This window comes from Misgurnus anguillicaudatus, chromosome 6 (genome assembly GCF_027580225.2).
Source record: "Misgurnus anguillicaudatus chromosome 6, ASM2758022v2, whole genome shotgun sequence".
Classification (NCBI taxonomy): domain Eukaryota; kingdom Metazoa; phylum Chordata; class Actinopteri; order Cypriniformes; family Cobitidae; genus Misgurnus; species Misgurnus anguillicaudatus.
In genome coordinates, this window is record NC_073342.2 from 7,762,680 (window position 1) to 7,787,230 (window position 24,551).

General features: G+C 37.4%; 3 protein-coding genes, 1 long non-coding RNA gene and 1 gene segment (V, D, J or C); 2 read left to right on the forward strand and 3 right to left on the reverse strand.

Moving 5' to 3' along the window:
- Positions 1–127: 127 nt before the first annotated feature.
- On the reverse strand, positions 128–777 carry LOC129433664 (histone H1-like). Its single transcript, XM_055192331.2, has one exon. The coding sequence runs from the start codon at positions 740–742 to the stop codon at positions 128–130; it is 615 nt and encodes a 204-aa protein (XP_055048306.2). The 5' UTR covers positions 743–777.
- A 2,526-nt stretch (positions 778–3,303) lies between these two features.
- Positions 3,304–3,944, reverse strand: LOC141364160 (histone H2B-like). The gene has a single exon (XM_073868262.1). The coding sequence runs from the start codon at positions 3,921–3,923 to the stop codon at positions 3,549–3,551; it is 375 nt and encodes a 124-aa protein (XP_073724363.1). The 5' UTR covers positions 3,924–3,944; the 3' UTR covers positions 3,304–3,548.
- Positions 3,945–4,794: 850 nt separating this feature from the next.
- LOC129433496 (histone H4-like) lies at positions 4,795–8,914 on the reverse strand. Its single transcript, XM_073869112.1, has 2 exons — positions 8,852–8,914; positions 4,795–5,115 (listed from the first exon to the last, which is right to left on the reverse strand). Exons 1-2 carry the CDS (start codon positions 8,912–8,914, stop codon positions 4,795–4,797), a joined length of 384 nt encoding a protein of 127 aa, XP_073725213.1.
- Positions 8,915–11,902: 2,988 nt separating this feature from the next.
- Positions 11,903–12,366, forward strand: LOC129433693 (Ig kappa chain V-III region PC 3741/TEPC 111-like). The segment is given in 2 exon segments: positions 11,903–11,951; positions 12,056–12,366. Coding segments are annotated over 2 exon segments (360 nt in total).
- A 7,960-nt stretch (positions 12,367–20,326) lies between these two features.
- On the forward strand, positions 20,327–24,235 carry LOC129436744 (uncharacterized). The gene is made up of 5 exons (XR_012369942.1): positions 20,327–22,510; positions 22,806–22,898; positions 23,233–23,347; positions 23,833–24,065; positions 24,149–24,235. It is a non-coding gene; the product is annotated as an uncharacterized lncRNA (long non-coding RNA).
- The last annotated feature ends 316 nt before the right edge of the window (positions 24,236–24,551 follow it).

Consider the following 24,551-nt stretch of genomic DNA (forward strand, 5'->3'; position numbering starts at 1 on the left):
TATCAAATCAGAAGTTCTCGAAATTAACAGCCAGAAAACGACAGATATTGAAACATTGCTCTTTAAAGGGCTGGTGGATGGCTCTTAAAAGAGCCTTTTTAGTGGAAATAAAATTTTTACTGAAAATCTATTTCTTCTTAGGCGCTGCCTTTTTAGGCTTAGCTGCTTTGGGCTTTGTCGTCTTGGGTTTAGCAGCCTTTTTGGGGCTCTTCGCTGCTTTCTTAGGAGCCGCTGGCTTCTTTGCTTTCTTGGGGCTCTTTGTTGCCTTTTTAGCGGCGGTGGCGGCTGGTTTCTTCGCTGCTTTCTTAGGAGATTTCTTAGCGGCGGTCTTCTTTGTCGCTGCAGTCTTGGGCTTCTTGGCAGCGGCGGGTTTCTTGGCTGCGGGCTTCTTTGCTTTAGGAGCGGCTTTCTTCGCTGGTTTTGCCTTGGTCTCTGCTTGCTTTTTGTTGAGTTTGAAAGAGCCGGAAGCGCCGGTCCCTTTGGTCTGGACCAGAGTGCCTTTAGTGACCAGGTTCTTGATGGCGATCTTGACGCGGGAGTTGTTCTTCTCCACGTCGTAGCCACCGGCGGCGAGCGCTTTCTTCAGGGCAGCGAGAGAGACGCCGCTCCTCTCCTTGGAAGCCGAAACGGCTTTGACGATAAGGTCACCCACACTTGGTCCGGTTTTCTTGGCCTTTGCGGCGGATTTCTTCTTGGGCGCTTTGGCCGGCGCGGCGGCAACAGCTGGGGCGGTTTCTGCCATTTTCTCTGAGAGTATCTGTACTATCACACAATCAACAAGAGATCAGTAATGCGAGCAGCAAAGCGCGCGGCGCTTTTATACAGCACATGAGAACCATATAGACTCAACCGGGACAGCTGCGTGTCTGTGTACCTACACGAGCCGCTAACGCGTGTGTTTTCTTCTCTAACGTTTACAACAAAAACAGGAGATGTAAAATACAAAGGCGCGATATAAACAACATAAACACAGAGCAGAGGTCCAGCGCTATGTCTTAAAACTAAAATACGCCACGATTCAAAATATATTTTGCCAACTTTAGATCAAATCCACGACCAACCCCAGCCACCGGATAAAGTTGCATTTGTTTCTAATGTGATTTTTGTATTTTACATTTAATTAAAGGTTATAAGCGTCTTTTGTATTTGTAGCAGACACTTGGAAAATTATTTTCATTACATGAATAACATTAAAGGACTTGTGAATTGTTATATATAGTAGTTATTCTGGCCACCTTGAAGCACACGCATCATCCAGAGGCTTCCTGTTCATTTGTAATTTTATCTCTGATTTGTAGTTAAAACAAATTTAAAATAGTTTTTTTTTTTTTTTTGCTTTTGTTGCTGATTGAAAAGTGAACGTGTGAAGGAAGATGTATTAAAATGTCTTAAAAGCATTCAAACAATAACATAGTGGTAAAATGCTGACGTGCATGCACAAAAACTTTATGAAGTACAGTTTTTCAAAGACGTAAACCTTCATTGTATGATCTGTCATACTGTGTGCAGTTTTTCTATCTTCCTTATAAACTCATTTAAAGATCAATCAGTGTTAGGGTTAACTATTAAACTATTCTATTACAGTATTACTACTAACTATTCAACTATTAAAAACCTGTTGGATATCTTTCATCCAGTGTAAAGAATCAATATAATCAGCATTGACATACAGTATGTCTGAATTGTCTGTAACAGATTATAACATTATCCTCATAAATACCTCTTTGAAAAAAGCTATAAGATTTGAATACCATATAAAGCATATAAATCAGTTATTTTGATCAGTCCTCTTACAACCAAGTCCACTTTGTTACATATTATAAAAAATAGCAATTATACATTATGGTAATGATAATCACTCTACTTTTTATATGGCCATTATGAGTTATAGACTTATTTATTGAAAGTGGTGTGATCAAAATAATAGCAGTGTGAAGAAAAAAGGACCTATGTGACTAAAGAGTGGATGTTTGTTATAAAATATATCTGCCGCTGAATTTCTAAGTAAACTGGACTGTTCCATCATTGAGGAACAACACAATTTGATTAAAACAAGTTTATTTGAGAAGGGAAAAGTATAAAAAAATGCAGCAAAGTTTAAGAATCTCAGCTAAAATTATCTCAAAAACTTTATAATGGCAACCAAAACTCAAAGCACAAAATGATCTGTGACAGTCAGAAGACGTCTGATTGAAGCGAAGCTGTTTGCAAAAAGCCCCCATAAAGCACCAGTGTTAAAAAAAGACATGAGCAGAATCACATCAACTGGCCCGAAGAAACATTGGGTAACATTTTTGGTCTGATGAGAGTAAAATTGCTCTGATGGGGTCTATTGGTTATTGACAGAACCTCATGTGACCCCTGGGTACTGAATTTAAACCACAGTACACTGTAAATACAAAAATCATGGTATTGTGATGTTTTTCATACTACAGTGTTGGGCCTATTTATCGTACATAATGGAACATTGATCAATTTAAATACATCAGAATACTTAATGGCAAGTTCCTGTCTCATCTTAATATGAAAGATATTATCCAGGTAACTGTGGCCCTGTTACCTTTTGTTCCATTGTTTGAGTTGAAGGTCATTTGCTGACAAAGGCTCTGAGTCAAAGGTGAATAACAAGCCTAAGGTGTGAACCCATTTCTATGATAATTAAATGGTCTGAGTGAGACAGTGTAATGTTGATGGGATTAAGGGTTAGTGAAACTTCACGATTGGGGTGGCAGGATTACTTCTTTGCTTCAATGCTTTGTATAAAATGCAATGTAGGGCTATTGTAAGTCAGACTTGGTGACTGCAGCTCCTGAGCTCTATGCTCGGATTTGAAGATCGCTTTCTCCAATAAAGACTGCTGCTCGATGAAATCCAAGTCTACTGGTCTTTGCTAAAAAGTTTTACAACACTACCCCGTTGAAAATGTGTGGGGTGACATTAAAAATGCAGTTTCTGAAGCAAACCCTAAAAATTGACAGGAACTGTGGATCATGTGCTGAAATTTCAAGGCCAGAAGTTGATTGACTCGATTTGACACAGATGTGCAGCAGTTATCAACAACGGTTATGCAACTAAATATTACTAATTCAATAGTTAAGTGGATAAACTCCATTTATAACATGTCATCTCAAAATATTTATAATAAATGTAAAATATGTAGCCTTACATGCAATAGTATAAATTCCTGTTGTCAAAATGTTTTCATAAATAGTGTTAAAAAAAAGACGTTAATTTTAAATAAATAATATAAGGCAAACATTTATTTTAAATCAGAATTTACAGTGGGTTTACATTGTGGGTTTACGGTAATCAATGCAATGGAGGACTCCTGAACCATGTAATGAAAGCAACATTAACAATGAAAATTAAGGTTTGTTTTATGTAGTACTGCTCTGAAGTTACTGCCAGATATTGTAAAGCTAAAATAACTAGCACATCATACACACAAAAAGGGCTTAATTATAATGCGTGAAAAATAGAAAGCTCTTTAACCGATAAAGTGGGTGGCTCTTAAAAGAGTCTTTGTGGTGTTGAAAGCTTCAACAGATTTATTTGGAGCTGGTGTACTTGGTGACGGCCTTTGTTCCCTCAGACACGGCGTGTTTGGCGAGTTCACCGGGCAGCAGTAGACGCACGGCGGTCTGGATCTCTCTCGATGTGATGGTGGAGCGCTTGTTGTAGTGAGCGAGACGAGAGGACTCACCGGCGATACGCTCGAAAATATCATTGACGAAAGAGTTCATGATGCCCATGGCCTTAGAGGAAATCCCGGTGTCAGGATGAACCTGCTTTAGGACCTTGTAGACGTAGATAGCATAGCTCTCCTTCCTGGACCTCTTGCGCTTCTTGCCGCCCTTTCCTGCGGCTTTAGTAACGGCCTTCTTGGACCCCTTCTTAGGTGCAGACTTCGCTGGCTCAGGCATGATCACTTCAGAAACGAAACCAAAGACTGAACCACGTCACTTTTGTGAATGACTATTTATTTACTGTTCATGCTAATTTTCAAAGACCGCAGACTTAAAGTCTGTTTGGATGTCTTAATTGGACAAGCAACACGAATGGATTTCATTGGAATGGCTGTAATCTTTGCGAGCCAATCACAGTCTCTAAAACTGTAACCCCACCCATGGCCTCATTTGAAGTGAATATCCTTTGTGCGTTTATGTGTGGTTTTACTTTCCCGCTCATTTTTTTTAAATACAGTTTTTTAAGTATAATTGTTTGTTGGAAATAGAAAGCGCAAAATACTTTAAATATAAACGAAGGCACTGTTCGTTTTTCATTTTGCACGAAAGTGTTTATTTAATTATTACAAGCGATATCTCTTACGTATGCGTATAAAGGCAACTAATAACTTGCTAACACATTCTAAGATTAGACTCTACACAAGAGTGTTTCTTGATAAATGATTTGTATCTGTGATTGTAAACAAAGACTGAGCACAACTGGGACAGACTAGGCATGATAAGTCGTTATGATCAAATTACATTCATAATGTGTGCGAAAATTATTAGGAATCCGCAACTTTAGGGCACAGTTTTTGAGAACACTTTCGTTTTAGGCTTATACATATTTGTATTTTAGGAAAACTTTCAAATGTGTATGCAACGGCGTATATTGAACGTTTGCATGTAACGTGGCTGTGATTCCTTGAAATACAATAAGCATGAGCACATAAATACACAGGCAATTAACCAGTACAGAAAGAAAAATACCGATCAGATGTGAACTCTTTATGTGATAATGTGGGTGGCTCTAAAAAGAGCCGTTTGGGTTTGTGTGGAGTTTAAGCGTTTAACCTCCGAAACCGTACAGAGTGCGACCCTGACGCTTCAGAGCATAAACGACATCCATGGCGGTGACGGTCTTTCTCTTGGCGTGTTCAGTGTAGGTGACGGCGTCACGAATAACGTTCTCCAAAAACACCTTCAACACACCGCGAGTTTCCTCATAGATCAGACCAGAAATACGCTTAACACCACCACGACGAGCGAGACGACGAATGGCGGGTTTGGTGATTCCCTGGATGTTATCACGCAAAACTTTGCGATGCCGCTTCGCGCCTCCTTTACCGAGTCCTTTACCACCTTTGCCTCTTCCTGACATGATTTCAATCTGCAAAACAAACCGTGAAAACATTAGAGCGCTGAAACAAGACTTTCAAGTTGCCTACAGGACCTAGTGGAAACATGCATAAATGAAGGCGGTACTTTGTGACGCGTCACAGTAAAAGCACAGACCTGCCTACTTTTTTTTTTAGCTTAAACTGAATTATAGTTTTAATCTATTATTAACTGTTGTGATTAGACAACTTTTAACCATTTATTTTAGAATAGTTTATAGCAATTACATACAGCTGTGCTTGCGGAGTGATTTTTAATTTAAATGAGTGATGTGCATTCTTTTAATAAACCTAGTGCATATAAAGTAGATGTCATTAAAATATCCGATTTTCTATTATTTTACATTTAAAACATTAAATAAACATTTCTAAGGCAATTATGAAGCACGACAACACAATGCAAACTCACTCTCACTTAATTTACATAATTTACCGGAACAGACTTTTTCATTTCATTTTTCACCGTGTACGCTGCATTCATTCACAGCCCCCTAAAGAAAATTTATGACACAAAATGTTCTCCAACTTAACATTATAATCAAACAAAACATTAAATTATACAAAGTAGTGCTGTTGGTTAGTAGCCTTATTTTTAAGGTTTTAATTACACAGAATTTAATTACACATGATAAATTAATATATTTTATAAAATGTTATAAAACTGGGGCCTCCGATCGCGGCCCCCAGTTTGAAAACCACTGCGATAAGGTACAGTGTAACATATGGTTCAACCAACTCTGAGTTAAAACTTGAACTCTGAGTTGATTACTATGAGATGGAAAACTGAAATTAGTTAGTTTAAGTCGATTCTAAGTAGGTTGAATCTGAGTTAAGTGCGTACACAACCACTATGAAAAGCCATCATCAATAGAGCACCGATATTACGATTCACCATGTCAACAGCACGTGACAAAGAGGACCTGTGGCCTTATATACAAAGGCTTGCATTGAATCATACTAAAACATTACTTCACGAGTTCACATTTTCAAATAAGTCGGATAAAATTTGTCAACATATTTGGTCATACACCAAACATAGTTTTCGTCACGTGACAACGATATTTAGTACATTTTCGTTGACAAAAGCAGACTATATGTGGAGGCTGCAGACCTGGAGCCGGTAGATCTACGCCCCTGACAGTTTTACGCCCCTGTTGTTCCTCATGTGTCAAGTAGGGTGAGAGGGAAATACAACTAGGATACTAGTCTATTTAAACAACCGTTTATGAGCACTATTTATTAATATTACACATTTAAGTGAAAATTGTATAAACTTACAGTGTACACCGCAGTCTGCACACAACGAAACTACACACAGTAAAAAAATCCATATAGTCCAGGCAGGGGCGTAGCCAGTAATGGGCCAGGGCGGCACTGGCCCGCCCACTTAACTCCCTGGCCCGCCCAGGCAAGTTTCATCAAAATACACTTTTAGTTTATTTTTATTATTCAAATGTATTTAAGAAAATATATTAATATAAACCTGATTTATCTTTGACTGGTGTGTGTTTAATTTGCTTTCTAAATAAAATGGAATTGTTGAAGCAAGTTGTAGCAAGCCGCCGGAACGTAATTGGTTGCTTGGTTGCTAGGGGTTCTTCTGACAGGTAGACTCTGTGGGAAGCGGCAGGCTTAGGCAGCCAGCCAGCTAACTTTGCTAACTGCGTTTTTTAGCTAATATTATTAACATTGCCACAATAATGGCTAAAGTTTCTTTAATGTGTTATTTAAAAACGCAAGTGTTGAGGAAGAAGATACGCCACTGCCTCTATCTGCCGAGTCCTACCAGCGCAGTTCTTCAGACTCATTAACCCACAAGAAGGCTAGTCAGGCGCTGGTGGTGCCGGTTGCCGCTTGCTCCCTGGCGTCAGTTCCAGTGCTCTCTCCCGGTCAGCCTGACACAGCCCGATCTAACGGCAATTGATAAACCACCCTCACAACCAAATTTGAATCCATGACTCGATTACTCGCCTCAAAAACCTGTGCCTTTTGTTTTTTGAGAAAAAACTCTGTGACTCTTTGGAATATAATGAGATCATTTCTGTTTTCAACATTAAACGCAGGCGCTTGCATCTTGTTTTGTAGAATGAAAACAACAAAGGTAGGCCTGTTGTTTAACTCGTTTCCTTATTTTTGCTCCTGAAGTGATCTAATAATGTGTGTTGTGTATAGATGTACGCCTAAGGTTAACTTACATTGTTTAATTTAAATGAGTTTATTTATTTCAAACCGTGCTCTGCTGAGAGTTTTCATTTTTTCAATTTTCTGTTACGTTTAGCCTACTTTATTTCAGGTGAACTGTTTTTGCACTGCTGATTAGCCTGAATAAGACAGTTTATTGTCTATGCTGGCCTGGTTTGTTCAGCCTTTATTGAGCTCTGTGTTGGTTGAACATGTTTAGACAGTGTTTTATTATTTCCTTTGCCGAAAATTGCAAAGTAAAGGTGTCACTGCTTTGCAGTTTGTCTATTCTTTTTTTCTACTCTAAGGTTTAATTATTATTCAAGTCATTTTATTCTAATATAAACTATAGGCCCACTCACTTTTGCCCCGGCCCGCCCAAAATACAATTTCTGCCTACGCCCCTGAGTCCAGGTGTGGTCCTCTTGGTTTTTATTATTGGAGATAAAAATAAGGATCATGGGTTTAAATAGTAGCGTGTTTTCCTGTTATGTCCTATGGCATTTAAAATCGATTGGACCCGGAAGCGGCGCATGATGACGTCACACTTAACTATTTATATTTATTTATAAACTGTTTTTATATACAAGAGACTGACTGATATATGATGTTGTGAATTTATATTAAGTTACATTTAGATATTAACCATATTTAGGCCATTAGACATACAGTACTGTGTAATCATATGGATCCTAAATGAAATATCTGCTGTACAATCCACAATAGGCTTTATGCCCCGCTGCACTACTTCCTGAACTTCAGCCAGCTCCTTGTTTCCTGTCTGCCATTATTGGACAAACTGATTAATCCAGGCGTGACCGACCTCAGTAGTCACAACAATAATCAGACACACCTGGATTAATCAGTTTGTCCAATAATGGCAGACAGGAAACAAGGAGCTGGCTGAAGTTCAGGAATTAGTGCAGCTGGGCATAAAGCCTATTGGTCATCATACAGCTAACAAAACATGTCCTACATAGCATTTTATGAAGCACAATTTGTTACAAAACCGTTTGTGAACCCCTATTCTTTTTTCCTACTATGGAAATAAATGGGGTCCACAAACTGTTTGGTTACAAACATTTCTCAAAATATCTTCAATTGTGTTCATTAGAACAAAGACGAGTTTGTAACAACATGAGTGAGTAAATGATGACAGAATTTTCATTTTTGGGTGAACTATCGCTTTAAAAACAATGTGAATGACACCATGCAGAGCACAACTAACACACCTCTGGAAAAAGGACATCCATAATGAATCTGATCTGGTCACTGTGGGTGTGTGTGGGTGTGCTGTCCAGAATTGAAGTCAGGTGAGTGTAGATAACATCAATTTGCTCCTTATCTTCAATGAACAATGGCGCAGGCACTTTCTTGATTGGAAAAAGTGTCACGCCACTTTGATTTCTTTTGTCCATTGATGATGGATTGTGCAGAGAAAATTGAAAATTACATTAAAAACATTTCCATGTATGTGTAAGTTGTTTATTTTCTAGATAAGCTTTTGGTTTAGAATGCAGTTAAAGAATGCATTCTTGATGCATGTACCTGAATGTGGTTATCGGTTCCTCTTGCCACAATGAAGTCCACCAGAGCCTGGTTGGACAACATTCAGTTCCTCTCTGCAACAACATGTTGTGGCAAGTCATGTGTTAATCCTGGAAAACTCATGTAAAGAGGTCGTAATGTCCCTTCGGTCAGGCATCTTGCCTCCTCAGTGGGCAAACCTTTTCCCATGCCTTTTTAAAAAGAAAAAAATCGACTTTGTTGGCCCCCAATAGGACACCTCTTGTTGTGGACAATAAACAGGCTGCATTGATAATATAATGTATAATTAAAAATTACATACAAGTAATGTATAATGTATTAATAATTTAGTGACCTGTAATACCTCAGTTTGATCAATTATTTCTACTGACAAGGAAGGAACAAAGAATGAAACGTCAAACTGAGATGCAAAGAAACAAATTTTGAATTGATATTGCATCAATCGTTTATAAATAATAAATGTTGCATCATTACAATACAATCAACAACAATAACTTTAGCAGATTATTTAACATACCTCAATTCGTATCGCTTCAAGGTCTGCTGCTATATCATACGGTCTCCTGTTCTGATATATGACTAGGCTCATGTAATACAGCCTCCCCCTACTGGACGCATGAGGAACAACAGGGGCACAAAACTGTCAGGGGCGTAGATCTACCGGCTCCAGGTCTGCAGCCTCCCCCTACTTACTCTAGACAGCACCCCCTTACCTTCAGTTGCTTATACAGACTTATATATCATCTAAATCCCTGCGCTCTGCCAACAAGTGACGTCTTGTGGTGCCATCCCAAAAAGTGGGAAAAAATCACTATCAGGTATGATGACAAAATTTTCAAAAACCCCAAAACGCAAAATGTATCACATGACTAGACAGAGCAGACATTCCCATTTACAAAGATACCAGGATTGTAATATGTTGAGTGTTGAGAAAGTTATGATATTTTTAATATTAGAAATCAGAGGAAAAAGTTACATATGGATGTCTATGGAATGTGTGACCGAAATGCTGCATGTTTTTGCTTGTAACTTTCTGATTTTATCAGATATATGCATGAAATTTTAACAGAAGGTAGAATTTTGTTAGTACTTTCAAAATAAATTATAAACATTTACTGTTTTAGTCGGAATGGGCATCAAACTTTAGTTGGAATGTGCATCAGACCCATGGTAACCATGATTTTTAGAACGATTCCTGCAGTGGACGTTCTGACAGAAGTCTATTAATAGATACGTGACTACCAAATTTCTGCGGTTTATTTAAATATCCTCTCCACCATAGACTTAAAGTACAATGTTTCAGGACCAAGATAAAAGATATTTATTTTGGTCCATCTACCTTTTATGGTGGTGATGACGTCATGTAACCCGCGCCATACAGAAGGTTTCGAAGGTAATGTACTTTTGAATGTATTCTCAATATCATTATTGTTATTTTTACAGTGAAAGAAATGTATTTTGTATAGTGATGAAGTTTATGGCTCGCTTTTATGCGGATCAGGAAGCTTTTCCCGTCCAATTGAAAAGACCTTACGGCACGCCCCATTTCTTTCCGACCTTATGGCACGCCCATTGCTCCAGCCTGCAGCTACCTCTACATGCATCCAGGCGGAAACAGAATTTATGCCTCAGAAATTCGACGCGCGTGCACACGATGTCAGCATTGCTATATCACGTACATTCTCTCTGTTCCATATCTGTGTAATGATCTGCCAGTTGCAACAAGATCTGATGATTCTGTAGCCGTCTTTAAGAATTGGCTGAAAACCAGAAGAGGCCAGTGACTTCTGTTTTTGATGGCGCATGATGCGAAGCTCCTCACAACATGAATGTAACCCGTCAGCTGTGTGGCTCATCAGTTCAAAATATGTGTTCGCTGCATCATGTAATATGTGCATTACGCTTGATGTCAAATTACAAGCCTACAGCAGATATTTCGAATTGGGTTTATGATAAAAGAGACGCTTTTTTATAAATTCTCTGCACTTGGATGCTTTCTTCCATTTAACAGGTTATAATAGTTATGCAACACGCATACAGTATTGCACATGTTATATACAAATTTTCTACTAGATGAGTGTGATAAATAAAAAAGTTAAATTGCAAAGTATTTTTAACAGATGAAGAGTAGATGTCAGTAGATATGAAAATAAACAGTTTTAGTCAGGTGTTATTTGAAAGATCTGCTTAACTGAAGAGCAATGAAAATAATTTTGTGTGTTATTGTATTGGAACCACAAGGTGGAGCTCGTGGACAAACATCAGACGTCAGAAGAAAACATTACATAAGTGAATGTAGATAAGAGAATGGATATCCAGGATTTGATTCTGTATCCAAATATCTGTGACATTAACAGTAATACTGAAACCCAGTGATTGTTGATGTTACCCAAACACTCATCTATGATAACCTGTATGATCTTCAGTAGGCATGAGATAGGACTGATTGTTTTTAATCTACAAATGTTTGATCTGTGATAGAGGAGTTCAGTAGAGATGTGTGAGATCTGAAAGTGTGGCATTAGTTGAATGCTTGTGTCTCTGAAAACAAACATCTCAGACACACACAGGACAGATCATCTAAAATCAGCATGGAATGAACAGCATATATTGACAAAGATTTTTATTCAAAGTTTAATTTGTAATGCCTCTTTAATTAAGTTATTCAAATTTAAATTATAACATTTGTATTAAAATTGTGTTTCAGCTGACATATTTAAACGAATCACATTGTTTAAAATGTGGAATAAGATATGTTGTACAGTGTGTAGAGTCTGTGGACTGTGTGCATATTTTCCTGCAAAGTTTTCTTGTAAATACTGTTTGAATTAAAATGCATGTTTAATACTCACTGTAGGAAGAGGTCACTGACTATGTTCAAAAGAAAAAGTCTGTTCAGGTAAATGATGTAAATGAAGTGAGAGTGAGTTTGCATTGTGTTGTCATGCTTCAGTGATGTGTGAGTGTTTATAGTGCTGTGAGTTTAACACTTCATGACTGAGATCAGAACAGAACAGAATCTTCATCATCACACAAACCAAAAGAACAACAATGACTTTCATCATCATCTTCATCTGGACACTCACAGTCTTTACTCAAGGTTTGTGTTGTAACATTTTTATCATCATCATTAATTCATTGAAGAGTGAAATATTGATTTGTTTCAGTGTTGTCTTATATTTCATTTTTTGTTGTTTCTTTCAGTGTGTAGAGGACAGTACACTCTTACTCAGAGTCCATCAATAACAGTTCAACCAGGACAACAAGTTCAAATAAACTGTAAAGTCAGCAGTGCAGTGTATAATAGTAATTACTTACACTGGTACTTACAGAAACCTGGAGAAGCTCCTAAACTCCTCATATATAGAGCAACAAGACTTCACTCAGGAACTCCATCAAGATTCAGTGGCAGCGGATCAAACACAGATTTCACTTTGACCATCAGTGGAGTTCAGACTGAAGATTCAGGAGATTATTACTGTCAGAGTTATCACTGTAGTAGCACAGCAGTGTAGACACAGTGATAAAGAGTGATACAAAAACCTCTTTCAGTCAGACTGCACAGTGACTGAACTCATACACCTGACAGATACTGCAGATGATGATGATGCTGATAGTTTATTATACTTACAGATGATTTATTTGTACTATAGTATTTAAATAACAACATTATAGATAATTATACATTAATAAGTATAAAATAACAATCATTTTTATAGTTATAAATCGTTTCATTCATTTATTGTATATCTATCAATTTCTGCTGTGTTAAAACAGCTTCAACATGGATTAATTTTATTATTATTGTACTACAGTTTAATTCACAATATTTTAATTGATGATAATCACTCATATAGAGTATCGTCAGTAAGTATCATTGACCACATTTGCTTGAACTCTCATAATGTGATTATAAGTGGATTTTTGGAAATAATGCGATTATACTTCATGTGTAAGATTAAAAATGTAGGAATTTATTTACTCGGTCACAACCCCCATTTCCTGTCCTGTGCCATCTGCTTTCCTGTGCTCACTGATCAAAGACAGCTTCAGATGATCATACAACACAATAACACACAACACTGATCAGAGGAGACACACAAAGTTCATCAGTACTTATGATGATAAATGCAGACAATTTTAATAATCATTCATCCAAACTGCTTTTGATGCCACTGGGAGTGCACGAGTTTAAAATTATTTAACCATATGATCAGATTTTAGGTTTAATATCAAACTCATTTATTCTTTATTTGCTTTAAACCCCTCATTAAATAATGAAGCTGTTAAGAGCACAACATACACAGACTCCTTGACATCAAATGAGAATATAAGAGAGCAAATTATTTTTCTTTTGTTCTTGTAATTCAGTAGAAAACAGCACGACAGCAGATCTGATGGTCTTTGAATAATTATGACCCAACAGGTGATGTTTGCAATGACAACATTTCTTCAATGAGTTCAGTGTTCATACCAATGACGAGAACAAAACTTCATACTTTATGAATTGTCCAGCACAATCCATTAGGAAACGATTCAATGTTTATGAGAATTATAAAATGGTATGCAAATAACTTCATAACTGACTAATGCCTTCATTTATGAGAAGTGAAACTGGTTTGTTTCAGTTCAGATGATTTAACAATCAAACAGTGAGACTGGGAGTGAGAAGTGAAAATCACATTTACATTGTCAAGCAAAAATCCACCGCAACGCCCATATTTATGAAAACAGTCTTTGAGAGTCTTTGAGTATTTGAAAATTGTAAAAAGTTGGAAACGTTGTCAATTGAAGCAGGGCGTTCATGCCAGGTGCAAGTTTATATGACTTATTTTCAATTTGATCTTATTGTCACTTGATGCGTTGGAGGATGAAGGAAACAACGACGGATGAATATAATCAACAAATAAACTTTAATTATAAACCAATAAACAGTAAATCCAAACACACACGTAACATTTGACAACGGACAACAATGTGGAGAACAGACAGAGTATATATAGACAAGATAATGATGAATGATGGGAGGTGATGACAAACACAAACACAGTACAGGTGAGGGAGTGAAGAGAATGATGAGAAAAGAAGTCCAAATAGATAATAAACAAAGAAACATGCAGGCAGACAGACAGACAGACTGGGACTGTAACTGTCTAGGAGTGACTGAGAACGAACCCAAGCGCAGACAGATTGGAAAAACAATGACAACTTTATTATAACAAAACAGAAAAACAAATAAAAAACACATAAAACAAGATATCAAACACGCTCACTGACCGCTGTGCTGCCAATCATGCAGCCATTTGTTTAGTCTGTGCATCTTGGAACAAGGCCCTGAATGAGCTGAATTGCAACCTTCATCCTCTGGAAACAATCACTTCAAAGACAAAGAGTGCTCTGAAAGAGATTGAGAAATCAATGGGAATTACTGGGAAAATTAAGGAGAAGACTGCATTTGGGCCAACATTGTGGTTCAAATAAATAAGATAAGGTACATGGATGGCAAGGGTGACCCTCGTGGCTTTAAGGTCTTTCTGGATCACGACAATCTCCCTCTCGGCCTCATCGCATGCTACAGAGGTAATAGACTGCACAATCTTTTCCATATAAGTGGAATATTGTCAAGTCATCATGTCACACTAAAGTCATATCTCTGTGGAGGAACATCATGTGGAGGCCTGCATGCTAGCATACTTGAAGACTTCAACTCTACAGCTGGACAAGTTGAAATGCAAGTTCTGGGTTTGCTTGGTACATTTCTGACTGGACCCTGGATGACCAAATTCTACACTGGTGCAGATGACCAAACTGAGTACATTAAATGTATTGAAATGATCAAAGACACTGTGCAGAACCTGAAAGATCAACTACGCTCACCTGCTGAATTCCTGACTTGCACAACAGACCTCTTTGGAAATCAGTTGAATGCTTCAGACAAAATCCTTGAGAAATTGCATCAACCACCAAAAGACACAGTCATGTTCACACAAATGATGGAAAGCTGTCTGAGAGCAATAATTTAAGTACTTAAAAGACAGTATCAACAATACTTTGTTGATATATGGAGAGTGACGGAGAAAGTAAAACAAGAGACAGCCTCGGCAAGATCACATAACATGGATGGTGAAGAGCTGATGGGATGTTTAGTGCACTGAAGAAGAAACTTCAAATGCCACCATCTGCTACTTGTCCTGTAAAATGTGAGAACGGCAAAACAACACTGTGGACTATTTGGACAGTTTAGACAAGGAAAAACAAGAGCTAGTCATCAGGAAAGCAGTGAAGCTGGGGGTCATACAAAGAAGAAAGAGGAGGAAGAAGCAAGAAGAGCTACAAGAGGAATTGAATGAACGTCAAGCCACAAAAGAAAGGAAGAGAAGTGAACAAGAATGGAAAGTGTTAGAGAAAAACTTTGAAGAATTAAGTGTAGACAAGATCGAGGAAGCATTTCTAGAACTCCCAAAAGAAAAAAAAATGAGCTTGATCAAGGAGTTGTTGTGTGGTAGAGGGGTGGGGCATTTATATTTTATGGGTGGGATTTGGGTGCCGGCAGGCTAATTTGTTAATGGGAAAACTCAAACTTTCCATGATAAAAAAAAAGTAATAGACTGTTGGGCCATGAGTGGAGAGGGGTATGAATTTGATGTGCATGACACTGATGTGTCCATCTATGCGATAGCAGCAGATATCATCTTGGATGACTTGGTTGTACAATATCCTGTTATCAACTCCAGTATATTTGTCATACCAATCGTTTATTGTTATGAAAAAATAAGTATGAATGTATATTTGCATTTTAATGGTGTATAAATAGGAATTCATAAAGTTGTCTTTGCTTGTATTGTGGGAATTTTTTATGAATATGAAAGAACGCTTATTAATTAGTTATTTTTAATTGTTTTCGGTCTGATGTCCATACTGATAAAAACAGTAAATTTTCATGATTTCATTTGAAAGAACTATTAAAATTGTACTGTCTGTTAAAATTTCATTGTAAATATCTGATGAAATGAGAAAGTTACAAGAAAAAACATGTGAATAAATAGCTTCCATTGGCATCTATATATAAATTTTCCTTTTCATTTCTAATATTAAAATTATCATAACTTTCTCAATCCTCAATGGATTTTTGCAATCCATCTTTGTAAAAGGAAATGTCTGCTTTGTCTAGTCAAATTTAAAGCTTTGGGGTTTGAAAATTTTATCATCATACCTATTCACAGCATTCCCACACCTGTTCTGTTGCTCATGACGGCCAGGATTTCTCGTTTCTCAAACTGAGAGCTGCATCCTCGCATTTGCAGGCTGCATACGTCATAAAGACTGTCTTATTTCAGAAAATTATCAACTATAAAGTTTACTATTATACCTAATTATTAGTAAATTGTTGTAATATGCGTATGACCTCCGAATGCATTGCCCAGTTAACTGAAATAAACCAGGCTTGGTGAAGTATGCAGCCTGCATATGCGACCTCCAGAGGATGCAGCCTTCTGTTTGAGAAACGGACGATGTTTGGATTTTGGGACAGAGAAAACTGTTTTGAGGGTTCACAAACTGTTCACACTACACAGTACTCACACTACATTTTTTGGGAACTAACAGTACTTGAACTTAAGTATGATTTGTCAGTACTCTTTCCACCCCTGGTGGCCAGTCAGCCAGAAAATGGCAAAAAGAAGAAAAGTTGGCCATTGAAGCAGGGTGCAATTTTGTATTTTCTGACCCTAAAGAAAAGAAGATTTAATCATAAATTCATCCGTTTTGGCTCATTCAATTAAAGCTCCACTGTGTAGTTTTTTGAGTTATTTCTTAGCAAAAAGCCATGTGTTCTTTCAAGAGTATGTGCTCATTCATGTGTAATAACTACCACCAACTAATCAAAGTATTATTGTAAGTGTAGAATCTGCTATTTAAAATACATACGGGCGAGTCGCTCGACTGGCTGAATCCATGTTGTGCCTCCATCTTTGAAATACATTAGCCGATGAGGGACATTCCTGAAATTCAAGCTCCGCCTTTCCCACTTTTAGACTACACTCACGCTGGCAATTATTCTTAGTTAATTGTAAATTGATGTAATATGTTTATGACTTGCGAATGTAATGCTAAGCATGGTTATGCATAACACTTGTTAGTGTAAATGAGCATTTGGTTTAATGTGTTTGAACAGTCACATGCCGTCTCTCCGCCCATTTATGTAATCTGAGGTACTGAGATAAATGTTTTACATCTTTTCTGACCTCTAGCACGAACACACAGTGTACAGCGCTATTTTTAGCCTTTCATTGATAAAACTAACACGACTGATCTGCACGTCTTTCAGTTTCATTTAACAAGCATGTTAAAGTTCCCCTCAGTAATCTGGAGAGAAGCGGTCGAAAGTGGACAAAAGAGACGGATTTAAATACCAAGTGTAAACGTGTCTCTCTCGTCCACTTGTGATCCGATCGACGAAAACACATCTTAATACCAAGTGTAACAGCCCCTGGGATATTTTTCCTTGCGTCGATGAGTGTGTAGCTACATTTATTGTTGCATTTTGTATGTTATTTAAAGCGGACATATCATGAAAATCTGACTTTTTCCACGTTTAACATAAATCTGTGTGTTGTGGCGGATCACAGGCAAAGGACATTGCAAATTGTGATCTGTTCAATGAATTTTACTCTGTTTACTACATTATATTTATTATTGGCTGTATAATAGTTTACTAGCACAAGTTGCTTGAAATCCTGCCCACTTCTTTGCATTGTGTTGTCATGCTTCAGTGATGTGTGAGTGTTTATAGTGCTATGAGTTTAACACTTCATGACTGAGATCAGAACAGAACAGAATCTTCATCATCACACAAACCAAAAGAACAACAATGACTTTCATCTTCATCTTCATCTGGGGGCATATTACGGAAAAGTCCTACCTTTTAAATCTTATCTTAACTGTTTGGTAACCCTGGTAATTTCAGTTAGGACCTCATTTAAGACAAAAGCTATTACAGAATCCCAGCTAACAATTTTTGGTTCCCAAAACGTTCCCCTAACGTTAGTTATTGGTTCTCAAAACGTTCCCCTAACGTTAGTTTTTGGTTCCCATAACGTTATTTTCCAAGGTTTGTTTTTGGTTAGCCAGGAAAGTTTAACGTTAGGAAAACGTTAAAATAACCTAAAAATAACGTTCTATTTCAACCCAGTCTCACGGCAGTTCGTGACATAGTCACGTAATTTAATCTATTGATTCGTGTTCAAGGACACGATTTCCCCCTTTTTTTCGTGCTAGTCAGAACGACTTTCAATCTAATGTATTTCAATAGGAAGTATTTTTCGTGCCTGCACCACGTTTTTTTGTCCTATCCCAGCCAACATTGACATGTGGGCCCCACGTGGGTCCCATCTGGGCAGCATGGGTTACATGTGGGCATGGGCTTCACATGGGCAATATATGTGTGTCCCATGTCGGTTTCCTAGGTGGGCCACATATGGGTTTGCCCATGTGGGATAATAATGTGGGCCCCTCATGGCACCTATGTGGGCAAAACATTTTTATGCTTGAAATATATCTTTACACATTTACAATCTTAAAATAATAACTTTTGGTTGATTGTCACTTTTAAACAAATAGCAAATAAAAAACCAGACATGATTTCAACAGTATAAACCATATTATATAACCATGCAGTATTTTTTACAGTTAACTAACATTGATATGTGGGCCCCACTTGGGTCCCATATGGGCATCATGGGTTTCATGTGGCCATGGGCTAACATGGGCAATATATATGGGTCCCTTGTGGGTTGACTATGTGGGTCCCATGTGGGTTTCCCTACGTGGGCCCCATATAGGTTTGCCCATGTGGGATAATAATGTGGGGCCCTCATGGCACCTATGTGGGCAAAACATTTTATGCTTAAAATACATTTTATATACATTTAAACTCTTAAAATTATTACTTTTGGTTTATAGTCACTTTTATACAAAGAGCAAATAATATCACAGATAGCATATGATCAGTATAAAACATTTTAAATAAAAATCCATTATTGTTATGCATTTATTTGTGATATTTGTAATGTTTACCTGCCAATTATTAATTTTAATTTGCACAGCTGAGCATGAGTGAAAATAAGAAATGTCAGAAAGTTCATCAGTTTTATAAGTGTGTTAATTAAAGAAATGTTTCAAACATTCTGAAAGGAGTCTGATTAGAGGAGTCAGTTGTTTCATATAAGTAGACCTCATTACGATCTGCTCACTGCAACGACACATTACACTTGACAAAGTAGTCCTGCTTCAAATGTTTTTAATTGTGATTTCCATCACATAATATAATATCATATTTTAAATAATCTTTGCTAAAATAGGCAGACTTTTAAAATTACAACTATAAAGATGATAAACATTTAAACTACAAGAATTTCCGCTCAGGCGCAAGGATACGGTTTCTATCGGAGCAGCAGGAGTCTCTCACAACTGTTACACTTGCAATTTATCCTGAGTTGTGTTTTTAGAAAATGTAATACTACGGTACAAGTTCACGGACTGCACAGGGATGAATCAAAGCAAACGTGCAAGGACATTTAATGAGTTTGGCTGTGGATGCTTTGGAAGTTCTTCATAAAACGTTTGAGCAAAGATTAATTGAAGATCAGAAGACCATCTCCAGAAGAGTGAGCAATGTTTGTGTTGTTTTTGAGTTCGAAGTATTTTAAGAGTTTGACTTCTTTCAATGCTTATTTTAAGTGTTATGTTAAATTGTTAGTCATTACCTGCCTTAGCAGTTTTTAAATGTTCATGATTATTTTAGCATTGTATTGTTATAAATTGACAATAAAGTATTTTGATATATTGAACCTTTACAGTTTTTTAATTTGATTTCTCATATTGCACCTCCTTCATGTTTTGTGATGTTACAGATGAATGAACTGTTGAATATTTATGCTGAAATCTGATATTTACCGAACTGAAATTATTTGCTTTTATCGGTTTTCAATTTAAAACAAATATATCATTTAAGTAAATTACAATTAAGCATTAAAAGTATAATTATTTCATAATAAGGGACCAGTCCAGTACCCATTAAAAATCCATTCTGGGCCCTGATATGTAACGTGGGCTTCATTACTTGGGTGCAATATGGGCCCTATGTGTGTTGCCCACGTGGGCCCCACATAGGCCCCACTCAGTTTCTATATCAAATTCATGTGGGCAACCCAGGTGGGGCCACAGTGGAACCCATGGACAAACCCATGTACAGCTCACATTGGAAGCCCATATGGGGCCCATATAGGGCCCACATGGGCCCCATGTGTGTTGCCCAGCTGGGCCCCACATAAGCCCCACTCAGTTTCTATATCAAATTCATGTGTGCACCCACGTGGGGCCATAGTGGAACCCATGGACAAACCCATATAGGGCCCACATAGGAAGCCCATATGGGGCCCACATGGGCCCCACCTTGCAATGTTGGCTGGGATTATTTTTTCGTGTTTTCCAGCACGAATTTAATCTAATGTATTGCAATAGTATACGGTATACCCGGGAGCTGTATTGTTTTACTTTATTTGTCATTAATTTATTACACTTTAAGCGCTACTTTACTCAACATTTAATCAGGAGACGTTTATCCTTTTTTTATTTGTTTAATATTCTGCATGATGATCGCCATTGTAAACCATCGTCAGCAGTACATAATTGTTAATATACAAGACTGCAGAGTTTTGCTACTGCAATCGTTTCCAAATGTTGCCGTTTTTTCTGAGAAATATTGATTTTTTTCGATCGGTTTCGTGTGTCAAATACAAGATTAAATACTACAGTACCCATGAGCCTTATCGACATCTACTATGGTGAAGGCACCAGCTAAAACTACATGTGGGCCCGCTGCAGATTACAATATTTTCTCAACACATGAACACTAACGTGTGCTTGATAGTTCAACAATACGATGTTATGGCCATCAAATTTGATTGTTTCTACTTTGATTGTAAAAAAAAAGTCCGTTTCGGACGCCTGCATTTCCCAGAATCCTCTCTGCCTCCGTTGCTATGGAATCTGAGCCAGTCCTCTTTGCTATTGGGTGATTTCTTCTTCGGTACTCGTAATTGACTGGGATTCTCTCATTACGCGTAAATCACTGTCCAGGTAAGTTTAAAGTTCACTATTTGTTTAAATGTTATAATTGACGCATTTCTTTTGGCATTAGGCTGACATTGCCAACCCGTACGAAAATTAACCATGTTTTTGTGGTAAAAGTGTAGTAACCACGGTTTGTGTGTATCGATTATTTGCAAAATGGTTTTACTAAACCAAACATGGTTTACCTTTTTTTCAAATCCATGGTTATTTCTTAACTGTAGTAAAACAATGTTTAATTTTCGCAAGGGAAGTCTAACGTTTCGTGTTAGAGAAGTAAAGTCCCATTAAGAAGCTAACGTTAACCTAGTTTAAGTTCCCTGCTGAAAAAAACAGCAAGTCCAGCATAGTTGTGTTGTGTTTTGGTGCTGATTTGCTAGTGAACACCAGCTAAACCAGCATTAGCACCAGCTAAACCAGCATCAAACCAGCATTAGCACCAGCATCCCATGCTGGTCATATCAGCATATGTTGTGTTTTGGTGCTGGTATGCTGGTGACCACCAGCTAAACCAGCATAGACCAGCATAATTCCCATGCTGGTTTGATGCTGTTTTTTTCAGCAGGGTTATCAACATTAGGGTTACTTAACGTGGTCATTGCTTTATTGTGTGAGCTTAATATAGTCTAAAGTTTTAATATTTGTCTTATAATATTTGTAAGAAAATAGGAATCCCCACTATTGGGGTACACTATTTAAGCCTTATATTAGAGCTAATTTACATTACATAATAAACATTTTCTGTTCTCCCTGCAGATCCTGTCAATCGAATCACCTGTTACAACTTAGATTTAACGTTGCTTATTTTATAAACCCAAATGCAATTTTAAGACCAATCCATCCTCTCTTTCTTTATCATTTTCTGTCTATTTCTTGCAACCTATCTCTACATACTGCATCTGTTGTACCTGTCTGTCCAGCTGTGTGTTTGTCCTTCTGTCTTTGTCTGCTTTGCAATGGCCACCAGATATACCCCTGACAAACAGGATCCCCACTACCAAGTGGGGAGGCTCATGGCTCTTGAGCTGAACCATGACCACATTCTAGCTGAAGCCAAGGTTAGAGTTTTTATTTACCTGTTAGTTTATACTTAAACATAATGGATGTGGGACAACTTAAAATAAAAATGATAAATATGGAAAAGAGATGAGTGTTGAAGATTTCATACGGTATATTGTAATAGCAACTTATTTAGCAAGTAACATCCTATAATGCTCTGTGGCATGTTTTAATAAGGTAATATATTTTGGAAAAGAGAGGTTTCATCCTCTGAGTTTCAGAGACTTGGAGAATCTATGCCAAGGCTCATTTAAGTTATTCAATACTTACACTATGCTGTGTTTCCTTTTAGTTGTTGCATGTCTTTCACCTCCTGTACCTTTATTAGTCTTACAAGAAATATTCACTTTAACACACGGAGATCAGCTGTGGAGACGAAACGTTTATGCCCTAGAAGAGACCCTTCACAGACCTCTAACAGGATCTTTGTTGGCTGGGGCAAGGAGGGTGACGCCAAGCCTCAGCTACAGGGTATATCTAAATTTTTTCAGATTTGTAGGAATTGAAATGTAAATTGTGGACCAAATCAAATTACGGAATAACATTGTAATTGTATTTGAGTATCAACAGTTTAAATCATTTCAATATGACAAAACACATAAAAAATAGAGTATAACACTTAAGTATACTATCATGTCAAGTACTTGGTAATGTCTTTACCAAATGCTTAACAGAAATACATCTGATTTCATAAACAGTTCTGTATATAAGTTGAAAAAGATCATGTATGTAGTGATAGCCTAACCTGTTCTGTGTACTGTTGCAGTGAATTTTACAGGGTTGAGTGCTTCCTGTCATCCAGTGTGGAGATTTCACCTAACTGTACCCTCAGCAAAACTAAATCCTCATGAGGAATTTGGTAAATCGCATTGATTAATTTGAGCTTAATATTATTTAGTCAATAGTCAATGCTTGCTAAGAATTAATGCACAGTGCCCTGCTTTATGGTTTAAGATGCATGTTTTTGGGATTTGAGAAACTTGGATAACCAGATAAAAACACATTTAAGAGTAAAGTAAATCTAGGACCTTCTTGCTGTGAGGTGATAGTGCTAAATAAACATTGAGCCACTATGCAATCCTATACAAAAAAATCAAACCTAGAATCCAACTAAATCTTGAGTAGTTTGGTTTAGTGTATTATTTTTTTATGAGTTATTCATCTAAAATAATGTTAATTTCTTTTTCTTCCAGAGAGTGGTTCTGTGGGGGGACCCTGATGTATTACGTCACAAAAAACAGCCACTCCACAATAGGGAATGTGTAATTAATAGGTTTTTTAAAGGCATCCGTCCAACCAAAAACCAAGGTATGTTCTCACAAAAGCCCTAATTTTGATGTTTATATGTGTCTGCAGCCAGTAACAGGTAATCTAAACTAGTAATTTTCTTTCTTTTTGGCAGTGGGCAAGATGCCAGACCGCTGTTGTAAACGCACAAACGTAATAATGCTTTCAGGCAAACCAGTCATTTTAATTACCATCAATGGTAAAACCAATTCACAGTTTAGATTTCCATTTTAGATTTGATGTTTTTCACACTATGTTTTGATGTTTTCAATATTGTGGCATTGTGCTTACAATTGCAGTAGAGTCAAAGTGCATTGTATAGCACATCACAATCTGTTGCAAAGCAATTTGGTGAATTAGCAAATGATACTACTCGAGGAGTTAGGCAGAAGGAGTGCTATACTGGGATTATATAAACTTATAAGATGTCTGTTAAACATTCACAATGTGCAGAATGAATTAACTGTTATAAAATATAGTATGTGGTAAATGTTTTTTTTTCCAAGGGCGTTTTGACTTGCATCAGGAACTATATGTCTGTTAAACATGCAAACAGCAAAGGACCCCAGACCTGAAAGACCTTCTGAGGAGTGGATATTGACCAGCTTCAATAATCACCACCACACTTTACATACTGGACCTCCTGATCTCCTTTCAAGAACTCAAGGTCATCTCTCCAAGATTCTCCAGACAAGCCTTCGCAAAGCTGCTGGAGCATTGCACGAAGTGTGGAGGAAGAGTAAGTCTAAATGTTATCCTTTTATACAAAACTCCATAAGCAGACAATATCACAATTACTATTTCATTCTATATATCTTCCAGTCTGGATATATCAACGGCGTTGCACTGCAACGCAGCTTCTTGGAGTTTTCATACGCTTCATTTGAAGCAGACCAGCTCTGCTGTGGCAACCCAGTCTCCTGCTTCTGCGTATCTATACAACGAGTTTGCATTTTCGTTTGGCGTAGTATTTACACGCCAAAGTCACATTTTGCGTGCATATTGTACGCAAAACCCCTCCCGTTAACTTCCATTGATGTAGAATGCGTATGAATTGCACGCAGAACTGTAAATTGTTCACAACGTCATCATCATCATTGTCCCGCCCATTCAATCTTACGAAGATTTACGATTATGCCGAAACAGAATATGCTACGTTTAGATCCCTTTTATTACAACTAGCTGTTGTACATTACATACTGTGACGAATCTTGAAACATCTAAC